Below are 26,581 nucleotides of genomic sequence, written 5' to 3' on the forward strand. Positions count from 1 at the left end.
CAAGTACAAAACCAGTGTCTAAACAACTAAATGTAAAGATACATTTTTTTTACAAGAAATATGATGTTCTGGAAACTGTAATTTTTTAATTATTTATATTATTCAGTTAACTTTTTCAGTGTTTCAAGTCTTCATGTGTCAAGGCTAAATAGTAAAAAAAAAAATTTACTATTTGCAGTGGCGCAGTGGGTAGTGGTGTAACCTCACAGAAAGAAAGGCCTGGTTTGATTCCCTTATTTGTTTATGTGTGTGTGTGTGTGTGCTTACTTTACATTCAATTGGTATAATACCTAATGACCTTGTTACTTCAAAAGATTAACTTTAAAATCTTTTATAATATACACAGCAGCTTTAAGATAATATTTAAGGAGTAGTGGAATGTTTATCTTCAGAATACACAGTATCTTTCCGTTGATTTACTCTTTGACTTTTGTTTTTTGCTTTACTAAAATGTAAAGCTGCGTAATTCATCCCCGCAGCATTGTGACCCTGTGGAAATGAACAAACACATTCAACATCAATGACATGACAACTGTGTAAAATATTACATTAAAGCACAAATTTATAAGCAGTTTGTTATTAAAATGTTAACTTTATAATACCCATTTTACAAAATATAAAACAATTTACTACCATGGCACTTGTAATTTGTGTATTAGCTGTTCAAAGCATGTGTAATAAAAAATGTAACTTACCTGATCAGATGTCTTCTCTGTCACAGTTATTGTTTCTGTAAAGAGATAAAAGACTTTAACTACCATCACGATGCACTTTTTTTTACTTTAATTTTACTTCCTATTTTAAGCCTTTCTAGAATTGTACCTGGTTTATGCAGCAAGACAATGGTACAAAGCACACAAACAAGTCCAGCTCTATATGGCTCAAAAGAAAATGATAAGGTTTTGTGGTCCTGACTTGAATCCCATTGAGATGCTGCAGCAAGACCCTAAACACACATGCTCAAAACCCCTCTTGGCGGCACGGTGGCTTAGTGGGTATGTCGCCTCACAGCAAGAAGGTCCTGGGTTCGAACCCCAGGTGGGGCGGTCCGGGTCCTTTCTGTGTGGAGTTTGCATGTTCTCCCCGTGTCTGTGTGGGTTTACTCTGGGTGCTCCGGTTTCATCCCACAGTCCAAAGACATGCAAGTGAGGTGAATTGAAGATATTAAATTGTCCAAGACTGTGCTTGATATAAACTTGTGAACTGATGGGCCTTGTGTGGTGAATAACTACCGTTCCTGTCATGAATGTAACCAAAGTGTAAAAACATGACGTTAAAATCCTAATAAACAAACAAACAAACAAAACCCCTCCAGTGGAGCCGAATTAAAACAATTATGCATAGATAAGTGGCCCAAAATTTCTCCACAGCAATAAAAAAATCATCAAAAGTTACTGCAAAGGTTTGAACATTCGATTGCAATTGTTACTGTCAGGAAGATAAAACCGTTTAGACTGGCAATTACTTTTTACATGAGTGATATAGGTTTTATTCAATAAATCTTCAAATTGTTAGCAAATTAAATGATTATTAAAAAGCTGCATTTTTGTTTACTTGTATCTTTTTTTTGGTACAATATAGTAATGTAATGTAAACTCACCTTGGCACTGTTTACCTTTTTTTTTAGCACTTACAGCTTGAACAGCGATCACAATAACACACACTGCCACAGCTAATGCAAGGCAGATCACTACAGGGTCCACAGATCCTTCTGGAGAAAAACATATAAAAAAATAGCCTAGTTAGTACTTACACAATAATACATAAATATTAAATATAAAGGAATTTGTTCTTACTTAAATGTACAGTTGTTCCATTGCCAAAAATGATCTTCCCACACATGAACACAGCACAGTAGTAGGTACCAGTATCACTGATGGTGAGGATGCTCTTGGAGAAGTTGTACACACAAGTGTATGTAGAAGAGCTGTTCTTACACTGATGGCTGCTGTTGTGCTGAGTGTAAGTGATTTGAGGAAGGGATTGTGGTGCAGCAGATCTGAACCAGAGCACTTGAGGTTCTGCTGTTCTGCTCTCAGACAAAACATTGCACTGCAGGTTTACTGATTCTCCTGCAGCAACTGAGTCCAACATGGCATTCTGTAGCACTGAGACACTTACATCTGCATTACCTGTTAAGGATAATACAGTATCACATTTTATTATGTTTGAATAATCAGAACAGTGCCTTGATTTTCATTGCTGTTAAAACTACTGCAGAATAATCTAAAAAGTAAAAATAGAGCTAAAATAGTTTGGCTCATCAGGGTGATGTTTCGGATGTATTAAGGCTTTTTTCTGATAAAGCATTGCTGAATGCATTAATGTTTATATAGTTTAATAGCGTTTTTAGATTCTTACTAAGCTTTTTACAGAAGCCGGTGGTTGTTAGGTAGTACCACAAGGTTAGACAAAAGTTAGACCATTTTTTACACTCTACAGTTGTCCTCAGCTGACAAATACTAGTTTAAATTCTCAACTTGTCCAATAAATTACGTGAGGCTCAATGAGTCAATTGAGGTTTTACTAAATTGCTGTTCAATTTAGTGTCACTGCTGTCACTGCTGTTTTATTTGTTAAATATAAAGATACATATTAACAGCACACTGTTTAACACAAGAACATAACTAAATTGCTTACTACACACAACATTGTTAAATATAAAACAATATGGTATAATCCTTTTAAATGCACACCTATTTTCAAATAAGTTAGGATGTTTTGTAAAACACAATAAAAAGATAAATCTGTGATGTGCTAATTGTCTTTTAATGAAGAAAGAAAAGATATCACTGTTTTCACTGATTAACTTCACTGTAATTTGTAAACTGAAGCGCATTTAGAATTTGGCGCCTGCAAAACACTCCAAAGAGTTGTGACAGAGGCAACTAGAGCAATAAGAGTAAAACATTTATAGAATATTCAAGTTACAGTGAATTGGTAACAGGTAAAAAAATCATGATTGTGTATAAAAGGAGAATCCACCAAAGGGTTAGTCTTTACATGCAGTGATGAACCATGTCTCACCAATTTGTGCCAATAAGTAAAAAAAGAACATTCCTCAATGCAAGAGTGCAAATAATCACCATCTACTGTTCATAATATTATTCATAATATTATTATTATAATATTAAAAGATTCAGGAAAGATCTGCAAGTTCTGTTGCATTTTGCACAACACCCCAACCTATTTAGAAATGTACAGTCAAGTATTGTAGTCTTATTAGTTATAAGTTATTGTAGTCTAATGTGTAAATTAATTAACATCAGTTCATCAAAAGTGAAGTGTGCGCCAATTTAAAGCCTACAAAAAGTTACAGTGGAGCCTGGAACCTGTCCACAAACATCGGCCACAAGGCATTAATGAACTCTGTGAATTTACATCTTTACATACAGATCCATTTACTCACTTTCTTACACTTAGTGGCAATTTAGAGAAGCCAATCCACCTATTGCCTACAGCAGTAATACTGTAGTTTAGCTGTTAAGAATAAGACCAGAATTTAAAAAAGGTTGCTGATTCTAGCTCTACCATTGCCATGTTTCTACTGTTAAGCCCTTAGGCCACAATTGTCCAAAGTCACTTTGGATAAATTCCAAATTAAATGTCATAATTTTGAAACTTACACTAACACATGTTAATAAACATAGTGGTTGAAACATTGAAACGCTGTGCTAAAATAAATTATGTTACAAATAAAAATAATAAAACCATAAAGGAATTCTTACCTTTCACAGATAAAAATGTTCCTTTACCAAACATTATTGTAAACGTTTTTAAGCCACAATAATAAATGGCTTCATCTGATGGGACCACATTGGCAATTTTTAGATGGCAGCCTTCTCTTTCTTTCTCAAAGGTAAACCGTGATGGTTTAAATTCCTCTTCATAAATGGGATCCTGTAATATTTTATAAACTTTTGCTATAACATGAGGCTCATGTCCCACTATTTGCTTGTACCAAACCACAGGGTCAGAAGTTTCCTGTTCCATCAAAAAGCAATGGAGAGTCACATTTGCACCAGAAGTAGCAGTGATCAGCCGGTCCGGTTGATTAACTTTGTTTGTGTGTTCAGTATTCACTGATAAGGGTCAGAGAAGACAGGTTAGCCCAAGTGTCATTATAAAAATATATGTATATATATATAATGTATACAAATTGTATAAGAAATTGCCACTCACCGATCTCAGTTAAAAGCACCAGCACTGTCCACATTAGCACTGCCATCATTACTTTGAGCTCTTTGTACAGTAAGTCACATGTTTAAATATGAGCACTGGGGCGTTTCTAAGAGCTAAATACATGTTGGGCTCAGCCCTCTGACTTTTGTATGCAGTCCTGAGGCATCCTCACTCTTTTTTTTTTTTTTTATCTTACTCCAAAAATTACAAAAAATTTATAAAAACAAAACGTATCACATAACAAATGTGTTATTCCTTTTTTTTCTTTTGATAATGTTAAAAATAAGAAACATCTGTAAGTTACAACTGAGATTAACAGTTTACATTCACTTGTAGGGGACATGTATGTCATGGTAATCTTGGGCTTTAAAGATAATTGCAGCTGTTATTTTCCTGTGACCAAATTACTGGAACACTAACTCATTAACAATAAAAATAATAAGAAAAAAGTTAATGCTACAAAACCTTAAAGCTCAAATAAAGTTTGTTGCAGATCACAGAGATAGAAGGGAAAAAACTGTTGGCTGAGACATTTGTGTATATTTCTTAGAAGAATCATTCAATTCATGATTTCATTTTCATCAACCGCATTTTTTCTGGTTAGGATCCACCGGGAAACACTGTGTGCAGGGCTTAAATACCATGAGCAGGGGGCCAGTACATAGCAGGGATTTGGCCACCCTGACATAGCCCGTCATACGTAGACACCTGGCCAACCGATAACACTGCTAAGATTGAAACCCAGATTTCAGTGGTGGTGGGTTAGCGTAATGGATTACTGCACCACTCGAGCACTGCACTGAAAGTGCATAAAGATAAAAAGGAGAGGATTACATGTTAATAAAATACAACACAGTTGGCTGTTCCAGTAGGACAATGACTCTAAGCACACATTTAAACTGGTCTTAGCTTTTTATTTATTTGCCAAGCATGAGGTGTACAAGGAATTTTTTAATGGTGCAGGTGTCAACATATTTAGATGTGGTACCATAATATAGAAAAAGGTATACATAGACATTTATCTAAACATAAATGGACAGTACAATAACAAAGATTAAGTAATAAAAAATAAATAGAATGAAAATTTAAAAGTAAACCAACAAAACAAAAGTAGATTTTGCCTTGGAGAAATTGAAGTCATTATTATTCAGATTATTACTATAGAAAATCAGTGTTCATTATTCCACCATTTTAACGCAACTGAAAATAAATTTCATCCATTAAAAAGATGCAGAGAAAAAAATGATTATTAAATACAACATAAAGGCTCATCTAAAAAAGGCCAAAAAATTATCCCAAGCCCAAGGTTGTTTGAAATGTGCCACAAAAATCATTTACAACATCCAGTGACCTGAAGACACCTGGAGTGTTGTTTTTAACTCGTATTATATGCAGCACACTGAACAAAACAGGGCTCTATGTTTGAAAGCAATCGAGGACCCCACTGCCTATGACCAGATGCACTGTGAACGTCGGTCACCTATTATAAACCCCATGTTAGTTTTGACCTCAATAGACCGCAGTAGGATATGTTAAATGAGCTGTAAAGCTCAAACTCAAAAGTACAAAAGAATGGTTGAAAAATGAACTGCTTTGAGGCCAGCCCTGATACAAAATGAGCCCTGAACAATACTGATAGATTTTACTTCACTTTCAGTAATAATCAGTTCAATAATCAAAGGTGCCAATAATGTTGACCATCTAAAACTACTGTATAATCACTTACATTATGTATCACTCATATATATATATACAGTGTATCACAAAAGTGAGTACACCCCTCACATTTCTGCAGATATTTAAGTATATCTTTTCATGGGACAACACTGACAAAATGACACTTTGACACAATGAAAAGTAGTCTGTGTGCAGCTTATATAACAGTGTAAATTTATTCTTCCCTCAAAATAACTCAATATACAGCCATTAATGTCTAAATCACCAGCAACAAAAGTGAGTACACCCCTTAGTGAAAGTTCCTGAAGTGTCAATATTTTGTGTGGCCACCATTATTTCCCAGAACTGCCTTAACTCTCCTGGGCATGGAGTTTACCAGAGCTTCACAGGTTGCAACTGGAATGCTTTTCCACTCCTCCATGACGACATCACGGAGCTGGCGGATATTGGAGACTTTGCGCTCCTCCACCTTCCGCTTGAAAATGCCCCAAAGATGTTCTATTGGGTTTAGGTCTGGAGACATGCTTGGCCAGTCCATCACCTTTACCCTCAGCCTCTTCAATAAAGCAGTGGTCGTCTTAGAGGTGTGTTTGGGGTCATTATCATGCTGGAACACTGCCCTGCGACCCAGTTTCTGGAGGGAGGGGATCATGCTCTGCTTCAGTATTTCACAGTACATATTGGAGTTCATGTGTCCCTCAATAAAATGTAACTCCCCAACACCTGCTGCACTCATGCAGCCCCAGACCATGGCATTCCCACCACCATGCTTGACTGTAGGCATGACACACTTATCTTTGTACTCCTCCACATTGCCGCCACACATGCTTGAGACCATCTGAACCAAACAAATTAATCTTGGTCTCATCAGACCATAGGACATGGTTCCAGTAATCCATGTCCTTTGTTGACATGTCTTCAGCAAACTGTTTGCGGGCTTTCTTGTGTAGAGACTTCAGAAGAGGCTTCCTTCTGGGGTGACAGCCATGCAGACCAATTTGATGTAGTGTGCGGCGTATGGTCCTTTTCAATCTCTGCAGCAATGCTGACAGCACTCCTGCGCCTATCTTTCAAAGACAGCAGTTGGATGTGACGCTGAGCACGTGCACTCAGCTTCTTTGGACGACCAACGCGAGGTCTATTCTGAGTGGACCCTGCTCTTTTAAAACGCTGGATGATCTTGGCCAGTTTCAGGGTGTTGGCAATCTTCTTGTAGCCTTGGCCATCTTCATGTAGCGCAACAATTCATCTTTTAAGATCCTCAGAGAGTTCTTTGCCATGAGGTGCCATGTTGGAACTTTCAGTGACCAGTATGAGAGAGTGTGAGAGCTGTACTACTAAATTGAACACGCCTGCTCCCTATGCACACCTGAGACCTAGTAACACTAACAAGTCACATGACATTTTGGAGGAAAAAATGACAAGCAGTTCTCAATTTGGACATTTAGGGGTGTAGTCTCTTAGGGGTGTACTCACTTTTGCTGCTGGTGGTTTAGACATTAATGGCTGTATATTGAGTTATTTTGAGGGAAGAATAAATTTACACTGTTATATAAGCTGCACACAGACTACTTTTCATTGTGTCAAAGTGTCATTTTGTCAGTGTTGTCCCATGAAAAGATACACTTAAATATCTGCAGAAATGTGAGGGGTGTACTCACTTTTGTGATACACTGTATATACAGGTGCTGGTCATAAAATTAGAATATCATGAAAAAGTTGATTTATTTCAGTAATTCCATTCAAAAAGTGAAACTTGTATATTATATTCATTCATTACACAGACTGATATATTTCAAATGTTTATTTATTTTAATGTTGATGATTATAACCGACAACTAATGAAAACCCCAAATTCAGTATCTCAGAAAATTAGAATATTACTTAAGACCAAAACAAAAAAAGGATTTTTAGAAATGTTGGCCAACTGAAAAGTATGAACATGAAAAGTATGAGCATGTACAGCACTCAATACTTAGTTGGGGCTCCTTTTGCCTGGATTACTGCAGCAATGCGGCGTGGCAAGGAGTCCATCAGTCTGTGGCACTGCTCAGGTGTTATGAGAGCCCAGGTTGCTCTGATAGTGGCCTTCAGCTCTTCTGAATTGTTGGGTCTGGCGTATTGCATCTACCTCTTTACAATACCCCATAGATTTTATATGGGGTTAAGGTCAGGCAAGATGTCTTCAATATTGTACCTTGTCACAATATTCTAATTTTCTGAGATACTGAATTTGGGGTTTTCATTAGTTGTCAGTTATAATCATCAACATTAAAAGAAATAAACATTTGAAATATATCAGTCTTTGTGTAATAAATGAATATAATATACAAGTTTAACTTTTTGAATGGAATTATTGAAATAAATCAACTTTTTCATGATATTCTAATTTTATGACCAGCACCAGTATATATATATAAATATATACTATATACTGATCAGCAATAATATTAAAACCACCTCGTTGTTTCTACACTCACTGTCCATTTTATCAGCTCAACTTATCTTATAGAAGCACTTTGTAGTTCTACAATTACTGGCTGTAGTCCATCTGTTTCTCTACAAACTTTTTTAGCCTGTTTTTACCCTGCTCTTCAATGGTCAGGACCACCAAAAAGCAGGTATTATTTAGGTGGTGGATGATTCTCAGCATTGCAGTTATAATGACATGGTGGTGGCGTGTTAGTGTGTGTTGTGCTGGTATGAGTGGATCAGATACAGCAGCTCTGATGGAGTTTTTAAATACTGTGTCCACTCTCTGTCCACTCTATTAGACCCTCCTACTTAGTTGCTCCATCTTGTAGATGTAAAGTCAGAGACAATCACTGATCTATTGCTGCTGTTTGAGTTGGTCATCTTCTAGACCTTCATCAGTGGTCACAGGACGCTGTCCATGGGGCGCTGTTGGCTGGATATTTTTGGTTGGTGGACTATTCTCAGTCCAGCAGTGACAGTGAGGTGTTTAAAAACTCTTATCCACTTATACCAGCACATCACACACTAACACACCACCACCATGTCAGTGTCACTGCAGTGCTGAGAATCATCCACCACCTAAATAATACCTACTCTGTAGTGGTCCTGGGAGAGTCCTGACCATTGAAGCATTGAAGAACAGCATGTAAGGGGGCTAACAAAGCATGCAGAAAAATATATGGACCACAGTCAGTAACTGTAGAACTTCACAGTGCTTTTATATGGTAAGTGGAGCTGATAAAATGGACATTGAGTGTAGAAACAAGGAGGTGGTTTTAATTTTATGGCTGATCAGTTTATGTGTGTGTGTGTGTGTGTGTGTATGTATATATATATATATATATATATATATACTGTATATATATATATATATATATATATATATATATTTACGTATATATACTGTATGCTGATAGCTGATCAAAATGAATTAAAGGTACTTACTCAGAAGCTCATGCGGTCTGCCTTGCGCTAAGCAAAATCATCTACAATAGACTTCAAGTATTGTAGACTTCAGGTATTTTTTATGCACAGTTTTAGTTATTTGAATTTTACTTAACGAAAATATTGTAATATAATAATAAAGACCTGGTGAGTGCAGTCAATGGGGGGGCAGTGAGGTGAGTGGTAGTTACGCCCCTGGAACTGATTTTATTAAATGCTTTTCACATATTTACAGAACATGTTTTGACATTTATAACACCATACAGAGATGGGGACCTTACCTTAGTGTACCCCACACACACACACACAAACATGCAGAAGGTAGATTGGCTGTTCTGAACTGCCCTTTCATGTGAGCCCTGTCTAGAGTGTGTTCTTTCACTGAGCCCACTGCAACTCCAACCAGGATTAGGTAGTTACAGTATAATAAATGAAATATATGCTAGTTTATTTGGTACAGTATATACATGAATATAATAACTTAGAAGCTGTTCAAGTACAAAACCAGTGTCTAAACAACTAAATGTAAAGATAAATTTTTTTAAAAGAAATATGATGTCTTGGAAACATTAAATTATTTACTGTATATTATTTTTCAGTGTTTCAAGTGTTTAGAAAAAGGCTGAATAGTAAAACATTTTTAAAAATGCAAATTGTACATTCAAGAAGACGTGGTGGCGCAGTGGGTAGTGGTGTAACCTCACAGCAATAAAGGCCTGGTTTGATTCCCTGATTTGTGTATGTGTGTGTGTGCTTACTTTACATTCCATTGGTATAATACCTAATGACCTTGTTACTACAAAGATTAACTTTGATATCTTTTATAATATACACAGCAGCTTTCAGATAATATTTAAGGAGTAGTGGAATATATAACTTCAGAATACACAGTATCTTTCCGTTGATTTACTCTTTGACTTTTGTTTTTAGCTTTACTAAAATGTAAAGCTGCGTAATTCAGCCCCGCAGCATTGTGACCCTGTGGAAATGAACAAAAACATTCAACATCAATGACATGACAACTGTGTGAAATATTAAATTAAAGCACAAATTTATAAGCAGTTTGTTATTAAAACATTTTAACTTCATAATACCAATTTTACAAAATGTAAAACAATTTACTACCATGGCACTTATAATTTGTGTATTAGCTGTTCAAAACATGTATAATTAAAAATGTAACTTACCTGATCAGATGTCTTCTCTATCACAGTTATTGTTTCTGTAGAGAGATAAAAGACTTTAACTATCATCAGGATGCACTTTTTTTTACTTTGGTCAAATTTTACTTCATATTTTAAGCCTTTCTAGAATTGCACCTGGTTTATGCAGCAAGACAATGGTACAAAGCACACAAGCAAGTCCAGTATATAGCTCGAAAGAAAATTATAAGGTTTTGTGATCCTGACTTGAATCCCATTGAGATGCTGTGGCAAGACCCTAAACACACAGTTCATGCTCAAAACCCCTCCAGTGGAGCCGAATTAAAACAATTATGCATAGAAAAGTGGCCCAAAATTTCTCCACAGCAATACAAAAATCATCAAAAGTTACTGCAAAGGTTTGAACATTCGATTGCAATTGTTACTGCCAGGAAGATAAAACCGTTTAGACTGGCAAATACTTTTTTACATGAGTGATATAGGTTTTATTCAATAAATCTTCAAATCGTCAGTAAATTAAATGATTATTAAAAAGCTGCATTTTTGTTTACTTGTATCTTTTTTTTTTGGTACAATATAGTAATGTAATGTAAACTCACCTTGGCACTGTTTAACTTTTTTTTTAGCCCTTACAGCTTGAACAGCGATCACAATAACACACACCGCCACAGCTAATGCAAGGCAGATCACAACAGGGTCCACCGATTCTTCTGTAGAAAAACATATAAAAAATAGCCTAGTTAATACTTTTAAATAATACATAAATATTAAATATAAAGGAATTTGTTCTTACTTAAATGTACAGTTGTTCCATTGCCAAAAATTATCTTCCCACACATGAACACAGCACAGTAGTAGGTACCAGTATCACTGATGGTGAGGATGCTCTTGGAGAAGTTGTACACACAGGTGTATGTAGAAGAGCTATTCTTACACTGATGGCTGCTGTTGTGATGAGTGTAAATGATTTGAGGAAGGGATTGTGGTGCAGCAGATCTGAACCAGAGCACTTGAGGTTCTGCTGTTCTGCTCTCAGACAAAACATTGCACTGCAGGTTTACTGATTCTCCTGCAGCAACTGAGTCCAACATGGCATTCTGTAGCACCGAGACCTCCACATCTGCATTACCTGTTAAGGATAATACAGTATCACATTTTATTATGTTTGAATAATCAGAATCAGAAAAGTACCTTGTAGCCCACAGATTTTCATTGCTGTTAAAGCTACTGCAGAATAATCTAAAAAGTAAAAATAGAGCTAAAATATCAGGGTGATGTTTCAGATGTATTAAGGCTTTTTTCTGATAAGCATTGCTGAAAGCATTAATGCTGTTTGTATAGTTTAATAGCGGTTACCTACATTTTAGGAATCAGTTACTTTCATTTTAAGATTCTAACTAAGCTTTTTACAGAAACCGGTGGTTTTTAGGTAGTAACACAAAGTTAGACAAAGCTCAGCTGAGTACTAGTTTAAATTATCAACCTGTCCAATAAATTAAGTTAGGCTCAATGAGTCAATTGAGTTTTTACAGAAAAGTTGTTCAAAGACTGGAAAAAAATATTAGTTATTAGTTTTATTTGTTGAATATGAATATAAATGTTAACAGCACACTGTTTAACACAAAAACATACCAACATAATTGCTTACTACACACAAAATTGTTAAATATAAAACAATATGGAATAATCCTTTTAAATACACAACCATTTTCAAATGTTAGGATGTTTTGCAAAACGCAATAAAAAGATAAATCTGTGATGTGCTAATTCTCTTTTATTGAAAAAAGAAAAGATATCACTGTTTTTACTGATTAACTTCATTGTAATTTGTAAACTGAAGTGCATTTACAATTTGATGCCTGCAACACACTCCAAAAAGTTGTGACGAAGGCAAAATAAGAGTAAAACATTTATAGAATATTTAAGTTACAGTGAATTGGTAACAGGTAAGAAAATCATGATTGGGTATAAAAGGAGAATCCACCAAAAGATTAGTCTTTACAAGCAATGATAAACCATGTCTCACAAATTTGTGCCAATAAGTAAAAAAAGAACATTCCTCAATGCAAGAGTGCAAATAATCACCATCAACTGTTCATAACATTATTATTATAATATTAAAAGATTCAGGAAAGATCTGCAAGTTCTGTTGCATTTTGCAGAACACCCTAACTTATTTAGAAATGTACAGACAAGTATTGCATTCTTATTGGTTATTAGTTATTGTAGTCTAATGTGTAAATTAACATCAGTTCATCAAAAGTGAAGTGTGCGTCAATTTAAAGCCTACAAAAAGTTACAGTGGAGCCTGGAACCTGTCCACAAACATCGGCCACAAGGCATTAATGAATGAATTTACATATTTACACACAGATCCATTTACTCACTTTCTTACACTTAGTGGCAATTTAGAGAAGCCAATCCACCTATTGCCTACAGCAGTAATAGTTTAGCTGTTAAGAATAAGACCAGAATTTATAAAAGGTTGCTGATTCTAGCTCTACACTGCCATGTTTCTACTGTTAAGCCTTAAACAAGTTCCTTAAACCTCAACTACATGGATTGTCTTAGGCCACAATTGTCCAAAGTCACTTTGGATAATTTCCAAAATAATAAATGTCACAGTTTTAAAACGCATTTTATATATTAATAAACATAGTGGTTAAAATATTGAAACACTGTGCTAAAAATAAATTATGTTACAAATAAAAATAATAAAACCATAAAGGAATTCTTACCTTTCACAGATAAAAATGTTCCTTTACCAAACGCTATTGTAAACGTTTTTAAGCCACAATAATAAATGGCTTCATCTGATGGTACGATATTGGCAATTTTCAGATGGCAGATTTTTTCTCCTTTTTCAATGGTAAACCGTGATGATTTGAATTCCTCTTCATAAATGGGATCCTGTAATACTTTCTGAACTGTTGCCATAACATGAGGCTCATGTCCCACTATTTGCTTGTACCAAACCACAGGGTCAGAAGTTTCCTGTTCCATCAAAAAGCAATGGAGAGTCACATTTGCACCAGAAGTAGCAGTGATCAGTCGGTCCGGTTGATTGACTTTGTTTGTGTGGTGTTCAGTATTCACTGTTAAGGGTCAGATAAACCTTGTTAGCCCTAGTGTCATTAAATATATAAATATATGTAATGTATAAACAATGTATAAAAATTGCCACTCACCAATCTCAGTTAAAAGCACCAGCACTGTCCACATCAGCACTGCCATCATTACTTTGAGCTCTTTGTACAGTTAGTCACATGTTTAAAAATGAGCACTGGGGCGTTTCTAAGAGCTAAATACATTTTGGGCTCAGCCCTCAGATTTTTGTTTGCAGTACTGAGGCATCCTCACTCTTTCTTTTTTCAGATCTTTTTTAGAACAAAATGTATACTTTCTTTGTCATTTCTTTTGATGATGTTAAAAATAAGAAACATCTGTAAGTTACAGCTAAGATCAACAGTTAACATTCACTTGCAGGAACATGTATGTCATGGAAATCTTAAAGCTTTAATGATAATTGCAGCTGTTATTTTCCTGTGACCAAATTACTGGAACACTAACTAAAAATAATAATAAAAAAGTTAATGCGCCAAAATCTTAAAGCTTAAATAAAGTTTGTTGCAGATCACGAAATAAAAGGAAAAAAAACTCTTGACTGAGACATTTGTGTATATTTATTAGGAGAATCATTCAATTCATGATTTCATTTTCATCAATTGTTTTTTCTGGTCAGGGTCCACCAGGAAACACTGTGTGCAGGGTTTAAATACCATGAGCGGGTAGCCAATCTATCCCAGGGCTTTGACCACCCTAACATAGCCCGTCATATCTATGTGTAGACACCTGACCAGCCGATAACACTGCTAAGATTGAAACCCAGATTTCAGTGGTGGTGGGTTAGCATAATGGATCACTGCACTATTTGAGCACTGTGCATTGCAGAAAGTTGATAAAGATATAAAGGAGAGGATTACATCTAAATAAAATCCAACACAGTTGGATGTTCTAGTAGGACAATGACTCAAAGCATACATTTAAAGTCATCTTAGATCTTTATTTATTTACCAAGTATCCGGTGTACAAGGAATTTCTCTTGGTGCAGGTGTAAACATATTTAGATGTGGTAAAATAATATAGAAAGAGGTATATAATATAGACATAGACATTTATTTAAACATAAATAGACAGTACAATAACAACATTTAAGTAATAAAAATGGAATAAAATGAAAATATAAAAGTAATCGAACTAAACAAAAGTAGAGAATCATGCATTGGATAAACTGAAGTGATATTATTGAGATTATTGCAATTTTGGCCTTTTTTACCAGTAGTGTACAGTACAGGTCAGGTGATGTAGAAAGTTCTAAAATTGCATTTGACTGCATTGCTATACCTTCTAATTTATCATAAGAAACTACAAGTTACTACAGCTTGTATAGCAGTAAGCTTGTAGTAGGGTAAGGTACATATGTATGTATCTGTGCTAAGAAATAAAAAAGTTAAGGCTGTGTTAGACTACTGTAATGTTCTATCTCAGCTCCCTATTAAACCTCATTAGGTTGCCATATGTAAGAAATGCCACAGCTAGGTCTGTTAGGACCACATCACTCCCATGCTTTTTGCATTTTGTATTTAGTACAATTGTCTTTTAGCTGCATGGCTGGGACTACAGCAAACCACAGTATAAGCCATTATCTTTGACTGAAGAATACTATAAACAGTCCAAATAAAAGTGGCCACCCTACCAAAGTTCCTCCAAGAGCGACCCATCCAGAACTTCAGAAAATCACAGAAGAACACTTGGATGAGGAAATAGATGCAGGCCTTGTCCACCTTAGATAAGGTCAGTGTTTGTTATTCCACCATTAAAAAGCAACTGAAAATAAATAATGTAATACATTAAAAATGTAATAATAATGTAATCTATTAAAAAGATGCAGAGAATAACACTGCCTATCAAATGCAACATAAAGGCTCATCTTAAAATGGCCAAAAATGATTCCAAGCACAAGGTGGTCAGAAATGTGCCACAGAAATCATTTACAACATCCACTGACCTTCAGGCTGAGCTGGAGACATCTGGAGTGATGTTTTTAACTCATATTATATGCAGCACACTGAACAAAACTAGGCAAGGGCTCTATGTTTGATGGCAGAACGCCGGCCATCTACTATAAACCCCATGTTAGTTTTGACCTTAATAGACTTCAGTAGGATATGTTGATTAAGCTGTGAAGCTCAAATTCAAAAGTACACAAGAATGGTTAAGAAGGAAAAATGGACTGCTTTAAACAGGCCAGCCCTGATACAAAATTTATACATATCCACTTATTTCTAAAGATATTCACTGTCAATCATCAATACTCAGTTCAATAATCAAAGGTGCCAGGAATGTTGACCATAACTGTGTGTTCTTCTTTTTAGATTACAAGAGTATTATATTCTAGGAGGATCTAAAACTACTGTATAATTCCTAAAATTATGTATTAATCACCCATAATAATCCTTGTTGTTTTAACAAAATTTTTTTTAAACTGACTACATTAAATATAAAAAGTCACATAAGTTGTTGTCCAGTTGACACTGCTTTAATCTACAAATCAGTAAAGATGCATTAGCTTCTTTATTTATAGCATTTAAATGTTCTTGTCCAGGATTGTACTCTACCTGTTGTTAGGTTTGATATTTCAACTGAACTGATTTTATTAAGTGCTTTTCACATATTTACAGAACATGTTTTGACATTTATAACACTATACAGTGATGCTTGCGTTAGAGTGGATGCCGCACAATAGCATGGGCCCTGGGAACCTGGGTTTCCTTACCTCAGTTGACTGTAAAAAGACTTGCATGGTCCTCCCATGTTCCTAGGTACTCTGGTTTGCACCCCCACCCCCCACACACAAAACATACAGAAGGTAGATTGGCTGATCTGAACTCCCCTTTCATGTAAGTTTAAGTAAATGTGTGTATTTATTGTAGCTTTGTCTAGAATGCATTTAGAATTTTCTATATTTCTGCATAAATATGACCTAAAACATCATCAGATTACTAAAGTACTAAAAGTAGATAAAGAGAACCCAGTTAAACAAATGAGACAAAAATATTGTACTTGGTCATTTATTTATTGAGGAAAATGATCCAATATTACATATTTGTGAGTGGCAAAAGTATGTGAACCTTTGGTTTCAGTATCTGGTGTGACCCCCCTTTGCAGCAATAACTGCAACTAAACGTTTCTGGTAACTGTTGATCAGTCCTGCACACCGGCTTGGAGGAATTTTAGACCATTCCTCTGTACAGAACAGCTTCAACTCTGCGATGTTGGTGGGTTTCCTCACATTAACTGCTCGCTTAAAAAAAAGTCAAAAAGTCAAAGTTGCTTTATTGTCAAAAGTGCAATATGTACAGGACATACAGAGGATTGAAATTGCGTTACTCTCTGACCCATGGTGCAACATTAAACATTAATTAACAATAAACCTAGAATAAAAGAATATAAAATAGAATAAGAATAAGAATAAACACACTCTGAAGCGCAAATATATATACAGGTCCTTCCACAACATTTTGATTGGATTAAGGTCAGGACTTTGACTTGGCCATTCCAAAACATTAACTTTATTCTTCTTTAACCATTCTTTGTAGAACGACTTGTGTGCTTAGGGTTGTTGTCTTGCTGCATGACCCACCGTCTCTTGAGATTCAGTTCATGGACAGATGTCCTAACATTTTCCTTAAGAATTCTCTGATATAATTCAGAATTCATTGTTCCGTCAATGATGGCAAGCCGTCCTGGTCCAGATGCAGCAAAACAGGCCCAAACCATGATACTACCACCACCATGTTTCACAGATGGGATAAGGTTCTTATGCTGGAATGCAGTGTTTTCCTTTCTCCAAACATAACGCTTTTCATTTAAACCAAAAAGTTCTATTTTGGTCTCATCCATCCACAAAACATTCTTCTAGTAGCCTTCTGGCTTGTCCACGTGATCTGTAGCAAACTGCAGACAGGCAGCAATGTTCTTTTTGGAGAGCAGTGGCTTTCTCCTTGCAACCCTGCCATGCACACCATTGTTGTTCAGTGTTCTCCTGATGGTGGACTCATGAACATTGACATTAGCCAATGTGAGAGAGGCCTTCAGTTGCTTAAAAGTTACCCTCGAGTCCTTTGTGACCTCGCCAACTATTACACGCCTTGCTCTTGGAGTGATCTTTGTTGGTCGACCACTCCTGGGGAGGGTAACAATGGTCTTGAATTTCCTCCATTTGTAAACTCCACTCCTTTTGCAACTCACAAATATGTAATATTGGATCATTTTCCTCAATAAATAAATGACCAAGTATAATATTTTTGTCTCATTTGTTTAACTGGGTTCTCTTTATCTACTTTTAAAACTTGTATGAAAATCTGATGATGTTTTAGGTCATATTTATGCAGAAATATAGAAAATTCTAAAGGGTTCACAAACTTTTAAGCACCACTGTATAATCAGGATGAAGCAGTTACAGCATAATACATGAAATAGATGTTAGTTTATTTGATACATTATGTACATGAATCTCATAACTTGAAAGTTATTCAGCTTTCAGTACAAATCTAGTGTCTAAACACAAAGTGAGCTATGAGCTAATTAATTTATATTATTCATTTAACTTTTTAAAAGTCATCAGAAAAAAGGCTAAATAGTAATATTTGTTAAAATCACATTCAAGGAGACATGGTGTTTCCCAGGAAGAAGGGCATGGGCTCGATTCCCCGGCCAAATGGCCAGGGTCCTTTCTGTGTGGAGTTTTGCAGGTTCTCTCTGTGTCTGTGTCTCTGGGTGCACTGGTTTCCTCCCACAAGTCCAATAACATGTAGTCAGGCCAACTGAAGCTACTGAAAATTGCTTTGTGTGTGTATGCCCTGTAATGGACCTGCAACCACTTTCCTGCCTTTCAGCATATACAACCCCTGGCAAAAATTATGGAATCACCACTCTTGGAAGATGTTCTGTCAATTGTTTAATTTTGTAGAAAAAAAATAAATCACAGACATGCCACAAAACTATCATTTTTCAAAATGTCAACCTTCTGGCATTAAGAAACAATAAAAAAAGAAACAAATATAATAGTTGTGGTCAGTCACAATTGCTTTTTTTAGATCAAGTAGAGGAAAAAAATATGGAATCACTCAAATCTGAGGAAAAAATTATGAAATCACTCTGTAATTTGCAGTTTAAAAACAAAACATCTGCAGCAGATTAGATTTGCTAATTATTTTTCAGTTTAAAAAGAGTGCTTACACCTCGGAGAGCTGTTGCACAAAGCAGATTGTCATGAATCATGGTTCCAACACAAGATATGTCAGTTGAAACAAATGAGAGGATTATAAAACTCCTTCAAGAAGATAAATCATTGTGGAATGTCGCAAAAGATGTTGGTTGTTCCCAGTAAGATGTGTTTAAAATCTGGACCAAGTACAAACAAAATGGGAAGGTTGTAAAAGGGAAGCATACTGGTAGACCAAGTAAGACATCAAAGCATCAAGATAGAAAACTTAAAGCAATATGTCTTGAAAACAGAAAATGCACAACAAAACAAATGAGAAACAAGTGGCCGGAAAGTGGAGTCAATGTCTGTGACTGAACTGTAAGAAATCACCTAAAAGAAATGGGATTTACATACAGAGAAGCCAAACAAAAGCCATCATTAACACCTAAAAAGAAAAGAACAAGGTTAAAGTAGGCTAAAGAAAAGCAATCGTGGACTGTGGGTGACTGGATAAAAGTGATCTTCAGTGATGAATCGCGAATCTGCATTGGGCAAGGTGATGATGCTGGAACTTTTGTTTGGTGTCTGTCCAATGAAATTTATGAAGATAACTGCCTAAAGAAAACATGTTAATTTCCACAGTTGTTGATGATATGGGCCTGCATGTCGGGTAAAGGCACAGGGGAGATGGTCTTCAATAAATGCCAAAGTCCACATTGAAATTTTGGGCGCTTTTCTTATTCCATCAGTTGAAAGGATGTTTGGTGATGATGACTTCATTTTTCAAGATGATAATGCATCTTGCCATAGGGCAAAGGACGTGAAAACTTTCCTTCAAGAAAACATATATTGTCAATGCCATGGCCTGCAAATAGTCCGGATCTCAATCCATTTGAAAATCTCTGGTGGAAATTGAAGAAAATGGTCAATGACAAGGTTCCAACCTGCAAAGCTGATCTGGCAACAGCAAGAGACAGTTGAAGGCAGATTGATGAAGAATACTGTTTGTCATTAGTTAACTCCATGCCTCAGAGAGTTTAAACCATTATAAAAGCCAGAGGTGGTGCAACAAAGTAATAATGGTGCAGTGTTTTCTAATGATTCCATAATTTTTTCCTCAGATTTGAGTGATTCCATATTTTTTTCCTCTACTTGATCTAAAAAAAAGCAATTGTGTCTGACCGCAACTACTATATTTGTTTCTTTTTTTATTGTTTCTTAATGCCAGAGGGTTGACAGTTTGAGAAATGATAGTTTTGTGGCATGTCTGTGATTTATTTTTTTTCTACAAAATTAAACAATTGAAAGAACATCTTCCAAGAGTGGTGATTCCATAATTTTTGCCAGGGGTTGTAAATGGAACCTACCGCAACCATGACCAGGAAAAGGTGGTGGTAAAACAGACATTAGATGAAATTATGACAGGCCTGTTTGGAAAAGCTTACTTTACATTCAATTGATATTATACCTCATGACATTTGGCAAATCTTTACTTCAAAATATTAAAACCAATTCTTTTTTATAATATACACAGCAGCTTTCAGATAATATTTAAGGAGTAGTGGAATGTTTAACTTCAGAATACACAGTATCTTTCTGTTGATTTACTCTTTGACTTTTGTTTTTTGCTTTACTAAAATGTAAAGCAGCATAATTCAGCCCCGCAGCATTGTGACCCTGTGAAAATGAACATAAACATTCAACATCAATGACATGACAACTGTGTAAAATATTACATTAAAGCACAAATTTATTTATTAGCAGTTTGTTATTAAAACATTTTAACTTCATAATACCCATTTTACAAAATGTAAAATGATTTACTACCGTGGCATTTTTAGAATTTGTGTATTAAGGAAATTTGAATTTCTTATTTATATATTACTTAATTATATATATTTCTTAATTATATATAAGAAATTCAAGATGTTGAATAATGCAATCAAAGGGCAAGTACTGGTTTGATGCACATTCTGTTGTGTTATGCACTATGGCTGAAGTATTGTGGCATGAAATAAGGGCCTTGCTCAAGGGCCCAAAGGTTTAGGGTAACTGTGACCACCCAAAAACAAGGGTGAAGAAATATATAAAAGGGAATTAAATGCATATTGATGAGATGCAGTGCAATCACAAATTGGTCCTTTTTATTGTAATTATTAAGTATTTCAGGGCCTGTTAATGCAATTGTTCAAAAACAAAAAATGCAGTTTACCTGATCAGATGTCTTCTCTGTCACAGTTATTGTTTCTGTAGAAAGATAAAACACTTTAACTATTTAATCAGGATACATTTAGTCTATGTTGAGTTTTATTTTATTTTTCTCCTATTTAGGTTTAGAAACAGTTTGTTTAGTTTTTAAGAAAATAGTGTGCATGTACATTTATCCTAGCCTATGTTTTCTTACAGGTATTTAAAAAAATATATAAACATTAAAAATAAACACATCTTCAAGCCATCATCAGAACTCACACATTATTTAAACAATCAACATAAAATACAATAGTAGCTGCCATTAAAATGTCTTAACATGGAGCACAAAAGCTATGCACCACACATCGATGTGTCAAATTTTTAAGGAAAATTTTGCAAAAAAAAAATGTAAAGAAGCAAGACATCTCTAAATAAAAGCACCCAGGATACAACTGAGCTAATAAGTAGCCTTGGAATGGAACAAATAATCTGTGTCTCATGTATATAGTAAAACACCCCACTCAATAGTAGTTGCTTTAAGAGTAAACTGAAATGGAGTGTAATCCAGTATATTAAGCTACTTGTCCCCAGTGTGAACTTACCCCTGCATTGTTCATAGTTTCTTCTTTTACAGTTTAAAACAACTTGAACAGCAATCACACATACACATACTCCCAGTGCTACAGCAAGGCAGATCATTAAGGGATCAACCGATTTTTCTGTGGGAAGATTAGTTTTTACTATTAATGTGTGTGTGGACAGAATTTAAAATATAAATAATATATAAATTATATATAAAATGAATTAATATTTTACAAATATATATGGACTATCTGAATGTATTTTACAAACCTCAAGTGCAGAAAAGTTGGGACATAACATAAATGCAATAATCTGTTATTTGTTCATTCTCTTGAACCTTCATTTAACTACCAAAAGCAAAAAGATTTCGGACCAACAAAATTATATTTTATAAATATAAAAAATTTCTCCATGTTTCCAGGGTGGAAACTGTGCTAGATTGCCACTCCTAATTAAATACTGTACAGTTTTTAATGGTTTGGGAACTGATGACACTAATTGTTCTTGCTTGATACTAAACCTTAAGCTGCTCAACAGTCTGAGGGTCACCATTGTCAGTGGTAGCTCAGTGGTTAAAGTACTAGACTAGTAATTAGACAGTTGTCAATTCAGATTCCACCACCACTGCCAAGTTGATAATGTTGGACCCCTGATCAAGGACCTTAACCTTTAATTGCTTAACTTGTATTTATCCCAATAAAATGTATTAAATGCCAATACACACTTTCAGTGGTATTAATGGTACCTTCACACTTAGTTACCCATACTGTGGGCATTAATGCACCCCAAACAGATGTTGGCTTTTGCATCTTTTGCTGATAACACTCTATATGGTTCTGGTATGATAACACTCTATATGATTCTTTTCATCTGCTGCACACGTTTTTTCCTAAAACAAGCTAAATCATGGACTCATCTGACCACAGAACATGTTTCCTCTGTCTTAGATAATTTTGTGCCAGAGAACTTGGTGGCATTTCTGCACTAATTCATGTATGGCTTTGTGTAATAATCTCTACAAGACTAGATGTCTCTGGAAACTTTAATATTCTATGATATTGATACTTCTATGATATATTCTATGATTCTATTCTATGATATACTTCAATATTCTATACCTTTCACTATTTCCCCCCATATCTTAAAGTGTCTTGCAGGCATCAAATCCAGAATTTGTTTTTACTTACAAAATATAGTCAAGTTCTTCAGCTAAAAAATCTGTTATTTCTTAGTATTTGTCAAGTAAATAAAGGTTCATGATAATAAACACATATTTCTTTTTATTTTTTTACATTTAAGGAAATGAGGTTTGTAAATTCTAACTTTTGTTTTTGTATTTTTTTGTTTTTAATTTTGGTTTATTGGCTCCCAGCTTAAACAATATAATTTACTCTATTTATTTATTCACTCATATATAGTTTGCAGTTGGTCCATCACCACCCAGAAATTCTGGATAACTGGGGAAAATTAGAGCAAGTCTGAAAGATTGGTTTGGTGCAAACATTCTAATTTAAAAACATACAAAACATTTCCTTAATTACTCAATGCACAAAAATAATCAAACACTGCTTAGTCAAATGTTTATAAATGAATCTGTTTTTACCCAGCTGTACTGTTGTTCCATTCCCAATAATCATTTTTCCACACATGACCGCAGCACAGTAGTAGGTACCAGTATCACTGAGGGTGAGGATGTTCTTGGAGAAGTTGTACACACAGGTGTATGTAGAAGAGCTGTTCTTACACTGGTCGCTGCTGTTGTGATTAGTGTAAATGATTTGAGGACGTGATTGTGGTGCAGCAGATCTGAACCAGAGCACTCGAAGTTCTGATGTTCTGCTCTCAGAAATAACCGAACATTGCAGATTTACCAACTCTCCAGCAGTTACAGCATTCTGAGATACTGAGACTTTTAACTCATGCACATCTAGTCAATAAAATAAAAAAGTAAGATCTTTGTTTATGTTTTAATTTTTTCAACCTAAAAAATTTATACTCATCTATATTGTCTATACCTAAATCTATACTAAACATGCAGTCATTAACATACAGTAAGTCATTAAAATATAGAAAAAAGTTATAATTTAGAAAAAAAAATTATTTATAGTATATTATCGGAAAATAAAACAGCCTAGACAGAATTACAAAGCATTTTTGAAGTTGCTGTCTTCATTTGTAGGAGCAGTGGCAAATTTTCCCAAGAGTTGTTTTACAGACGGACTAAAACATTATCCATTTACTATTAAAAATCACTAACACCCAAAAGGAACCTAAAGGCTTGTCTTACATTTGCCTAGACAACTCTCCTATTTACTGCTGTAGAGCACAAAAAATAAGGCCTGGCATTGTCTTGTTAAAATAATGATTGTTGTTAAAATCATTCACCTTGATGGCAGCATATCTCTTTAAAATCCTAATATACCCCTCTGCATCAATAGTACTTTCAAACATTGGCAAGTCCATGCTGTGGGCACTAATGCACCACCATATCATGAAAAATGTTGGCTTTTACATCGTTTGCTGATAACTCTGGATGGCTCTTTTTGTCTATTGCACAGATAACTTTCTTTTTTTCTGAAACAAGCTAAATCATGTACTCATCTGAATACAGCACATGTTTCCTCTGTCTTTTAGTCTGTCTAATATGAGTTTAGGCCCAGAGAACTTGTTGGCATGTCTGCATAGGGTTCATGTATGGCTTTCTGCTTCCATAATAAAATTATCACAATTTGTGATAATGTTCTGTGAATGATGAGTCAAAAGTGTGACATTTTGAAAGACATGTCTAATGTAAAGCAAACACTTTTACAATAAGAACATCATACCAGCAGTCAAACATGTTGGTGGTAGTATGATGCTGTGGAAGTGCCTGGGTGACCGGGAGAATGTTAATCAGAAATGTAAATATATATGGTTGTACATATTAAGCCCTATATTTATGCATACATTTCTATTTCTTACCATTAAAATCAGTTCAAAGTTATTTCAAAGTTATGGTGGTGCTGTTATATGCCCAGAAATGTTTAGACATCAACATACTTTTTTTTTGTCTGCGAATTAATTTTGTACAACATTTTTCTACGAACACCAAAACAGATTAAGCGGTATGGAGTTTTTATGTGTAATAAATTTGAGGGTTTAACAATATAGAGCATAAGAGCAAGATTTAAAAAAGTGTATTTGGTGACAATTTTATAATGCAATGTACTACTGTATATCAGGTTTATCTATTCATGCTTTAAATTGACTTAATGATATAGAAAAACAAAATATTAATAAAATAATTGAATTAGTGCTTACCTCTCACTGATAAAAATGTTCCTTTTCCAAAATATGTCAAATAGTTAATAGAGCCACAGTAATAATTGGCTTCATCTGATATTTTAACATTGGCAATACTTAAATGGCAGCTCTCTTTTTCTTTTTTTGTTATATTGAACCTGGAAGATTTAAAATCTTTTTCATAGCTGGGATCATTTTGAACTGTGGCAATTAAAGAAAGTTCTTGTCCTGCTGTTTGCTTGTACCAAACGATGGGATCAGTGCGATCCTTATTCAGCAGAAAGCAAAGCAGAGTAACATTATCACCAACAGTAGCAGTGATCACTGAGTCTGGCTGATTAACAGCATTTGTCTGTGCTGGATCTACTGTTTAGAGAAAAAGAACAAGATAATGTTGAATCATACTAAATATAATAAATAATGTAGTTATCTAGTATTTGCATTAGATTGATGTACATCTTTTTTATTAACATGTTTCTATTAAAATATAAGTCCACATTAAGATAGTTTTGTAAATACAGTTTAAATAAACAACACAATCACATTAATTGTTATTAGTTTTATATCATAATGATAAACTAATATAATTAGAAACATACAAACTTACCAGTTTTGTAAAAAAGCACCACTGTAATCCACATCAGCATCAACATATTGAGTCTGAGGTCCTCTTGTTAAGCGACCAATGATCAAACTGAGCACAACTGACATTATTTAGTAATGTCTGATGTGAACCACTGACATCACAGACTTCCTGTGTATTTTTTCCTCCCAAAAAGTCATGGCAATGAAAGTGGTAATGGATGACTAAAGGTAAATAATCTCAATTTATATAAAACAAACTTCTCTAACACACATTTTCTCCAGCACTTTTGATTTATTTGTCAATAGATTGTTTTGCAAATGTCAGTGCACAGGTACACAATCATTGCAACTGTTCTGACATCTTACTAAATGAGTTACACTCCCTTTGACTATGAAAAATGCCTAGATACAAATAGCTGCCAGAGTTTTTTACCCACTTCTAAAATATTCCTGTACAATACACATGAGTTGCGATTTATTGTTGGACAAACTTGCTTAAAAAGCATATTTAGGATCTACCCACAGATTATCAGCAAACTGTGAGGACCATTTGAAAACTTTTTTTAAATAAGTTTATGCTGGTAGTTTTTATTTTATGTTGTTCTCAATCACTGCTCTGTTGTTCAAGACTTGCATTAGTTTCTTAACTACATGGGTCACATGGCTTCAAAAATGTGCTAATATTATGTGAAGTCCATTACTCCATCTGCCTATAACAATGTTCCCTGTATCACTGGATGCCACACAACTATAAAGAAAAAAATGTTGTTAGGAAACGACACTTTGCCAAGCATGGGGATGAATATATTTTACGTTACACATACCTTTTGTAAATAAGGCCACAGAGTTTCATTTCTCAACAGCACTTGTTTCCAACATGGATCTGTCTTATCTAGATATTATTTTATGTACTTCAGCTTTTTGTGGTAGAATTCCCTGTAAAATATGTTGCTTAGGAAGTTGTGTTTAATTATTTTAATTTTAAAATATGTAATATGATATAGATGAATTTAACTTTAAAGATCTGAAATTTAGAATGCTAAATATGATTAAAAGTTGCATTTTGATAATTTGCATTACTCATCCAGCATATGTTCATGTATGGTCTCTTCTTGGTGCAAGGCGACAGTGGATTTTATTGAGACAGGTTTTTGAAGGTTTTTGAGATTTTTGAATTTTCAAATGTGATTGGTACATTTCATTAAATTTGTTCAAAGTTGTGTAGATTACA

The 26,581-nt window shown here is 34.7% G+C and overlaps 3 protein-coding genes across 3 annotated transcripts; all 3 read right to left on the reverse strand.

Annotated features, from left to right (window-relative positions):
• Positions 1 to 363: 363 nt before the first annotated feature.
• On the reverse strand, positions 364 to 4,228 carry LOC134318694 (uncharacterized). The gene is made up of 6 exons (XM_062999630.1): positions 4,183 to 4,228; positions 3,729 to 4,082; positions 1,797 to 2,132; positions 1,601 to 1,711; positions 696 to 730; positions 364 to 489 (listed from the first exon to the last, which is right to left on the reverse strand). The coding sequence occupies exons 1-6, from the start codon at positions 4,226 to 4,228 to the stop codon at positions 364 to 366; spliced, it is 1,008 nt and encodes a 335-aa protein (XP_062855700.1).
• Positions 4,229 to 10,132: 5,904 nt separating this feature from the next.
• On the reverse strand, positions 10,133 to 13,676 carry LOC134318695 (uncharacterized). Its single transcript, XM_062999631.1, has 6 exons — positions 13,631 to 13,676; positions 13,181 to 13,537; positions 11,236 to 11,571; positions 11,042 to 11,152; positions 10,467 to 10,501; positions 10,133 to 10,258 (listed from the first exon to the last, which is right to left on the reverse strand). Exons 1-6 carry the CDS (start codon positions 13,674 to 13,676, stop codon positions 10,133 to 10,135), a joined length of 1,011 nt encoding a protein of 336 aa, XP_062855701.1.
• A 6,586-nt stretch (positions 13,677 to 20,262) lies between these two features.
• On the reverse strand, positions 20,263 to 25,418 carry LOC134318696 (uncharacterized). The gene is made up of 6 exons (XM_062999632.1): positions 25,373 to 25,418; positions 24,784 to 25,131; positions 23,087 to 23,410; positions 21,504 to 21,620; positions 20,924 to 20,958; positions 20,263 to 20,388 (listed from the first exon to the last, which is right to left on the reverse strand). Exons 1-6 carry the CDS (start codon positions 25,416 to 25,418, stop codon positions 20,263 to 20,265), a joined length of 996 nt encoding a protein of 331 aa, XP_062855702.1.
• Positions 25,419 to 26,581: the final 1,163 nt, after the last annotated feature.

Source organism: Trichomycterus rosablanca, chromosome 8 (assembly GCF_030014385.1).
Source record: "Trichomycterus rosablanca isolate fTriRos1 chromosome 8, fTriRos1.hap1, whole genome shotgun sequence".
In the NCBI taxonomy this organism is placed as follows: Eukaryota; Metazoa; Chordata; class Actinopteri; order Siluriformes; family Trichomycteridae; genus Trichomycterus; species Trichomycterus rosablanca.

What these genes read in the sequence shown, in the direction of transcription:
- LOC134318694 (XM_062999630.1), bottom strand. Translation starts at nt 4,228, where the DNA reads ATGGCAGTGCTAATGTGGACAGTGCTGGTGCTTTTAACTGAGATCG. An exon ending in AACATTTTTATCTGTGAAAG is followed by an intron (nt 2,133 to 3,728) that starts GTAAGAATTCCT and finishes TATCCTTAACAG; the next exon opens with GTAATGCAGATGTAAGTGTC. An exon ending in AAAAGGTAAACAGTGCCAAG is followed by an intron (nt 731 to 1,600) that starts GTGAGTTTACAT and finishes ATCTCTTTACAG; the next exon opens with AAACAATAACTGTGACAGAG.
- LOC134318696 (XM_062999632.1), bottom strand. Translation starts at nt 25,418, where the DNA reads ATGTTGATGCTGATGTGGATTACAGTGGTGCTTTTTTACAAAACTG. An exon ending in GGTGCTTTTTTACAAAACTG is followed by an intron (nt 25,132 to 25,372) that starts GTAAGTTTGTAT and finishes TTCTCTAAACAG; the next exon opens with TAGATCCAGCACAGACAAAT. An exon ending in AACATTTTTATCAGTGAGAG is followed by an intron (nt 23,411 to 24,783) that starts GTAAGCACTAAT and finishes TTTATTGACTAG; the next exon opens with ATGTGCATGAGTTAAAAGTC.
- LOC134318695 (XM_062999631.1), bottom strand. Translation starts at nt 13,676, where the DNA reads ATGGCAGTGCTGATGTGGACAGTGCTGGTGCTTTTAACTGAGATTG. An exon ending in AACATTTTTATCTGTGAAAG is followed by an intron (nt 11,572 to 13,180) that starts GTAAGAATTCCT and finishes TATCCTTAACAG; the next exon opens with GTAATGCAGATGTGGAGGTC. An exon ending in TAGAGAAGACATCTGATCAG is followed by an intron (nt 10,259 to 10,466) that starts GTAAGTTACATT and finishes TCATTTCCACAG; the next exon opens with GGTCACAATGCTGCGGGGCT.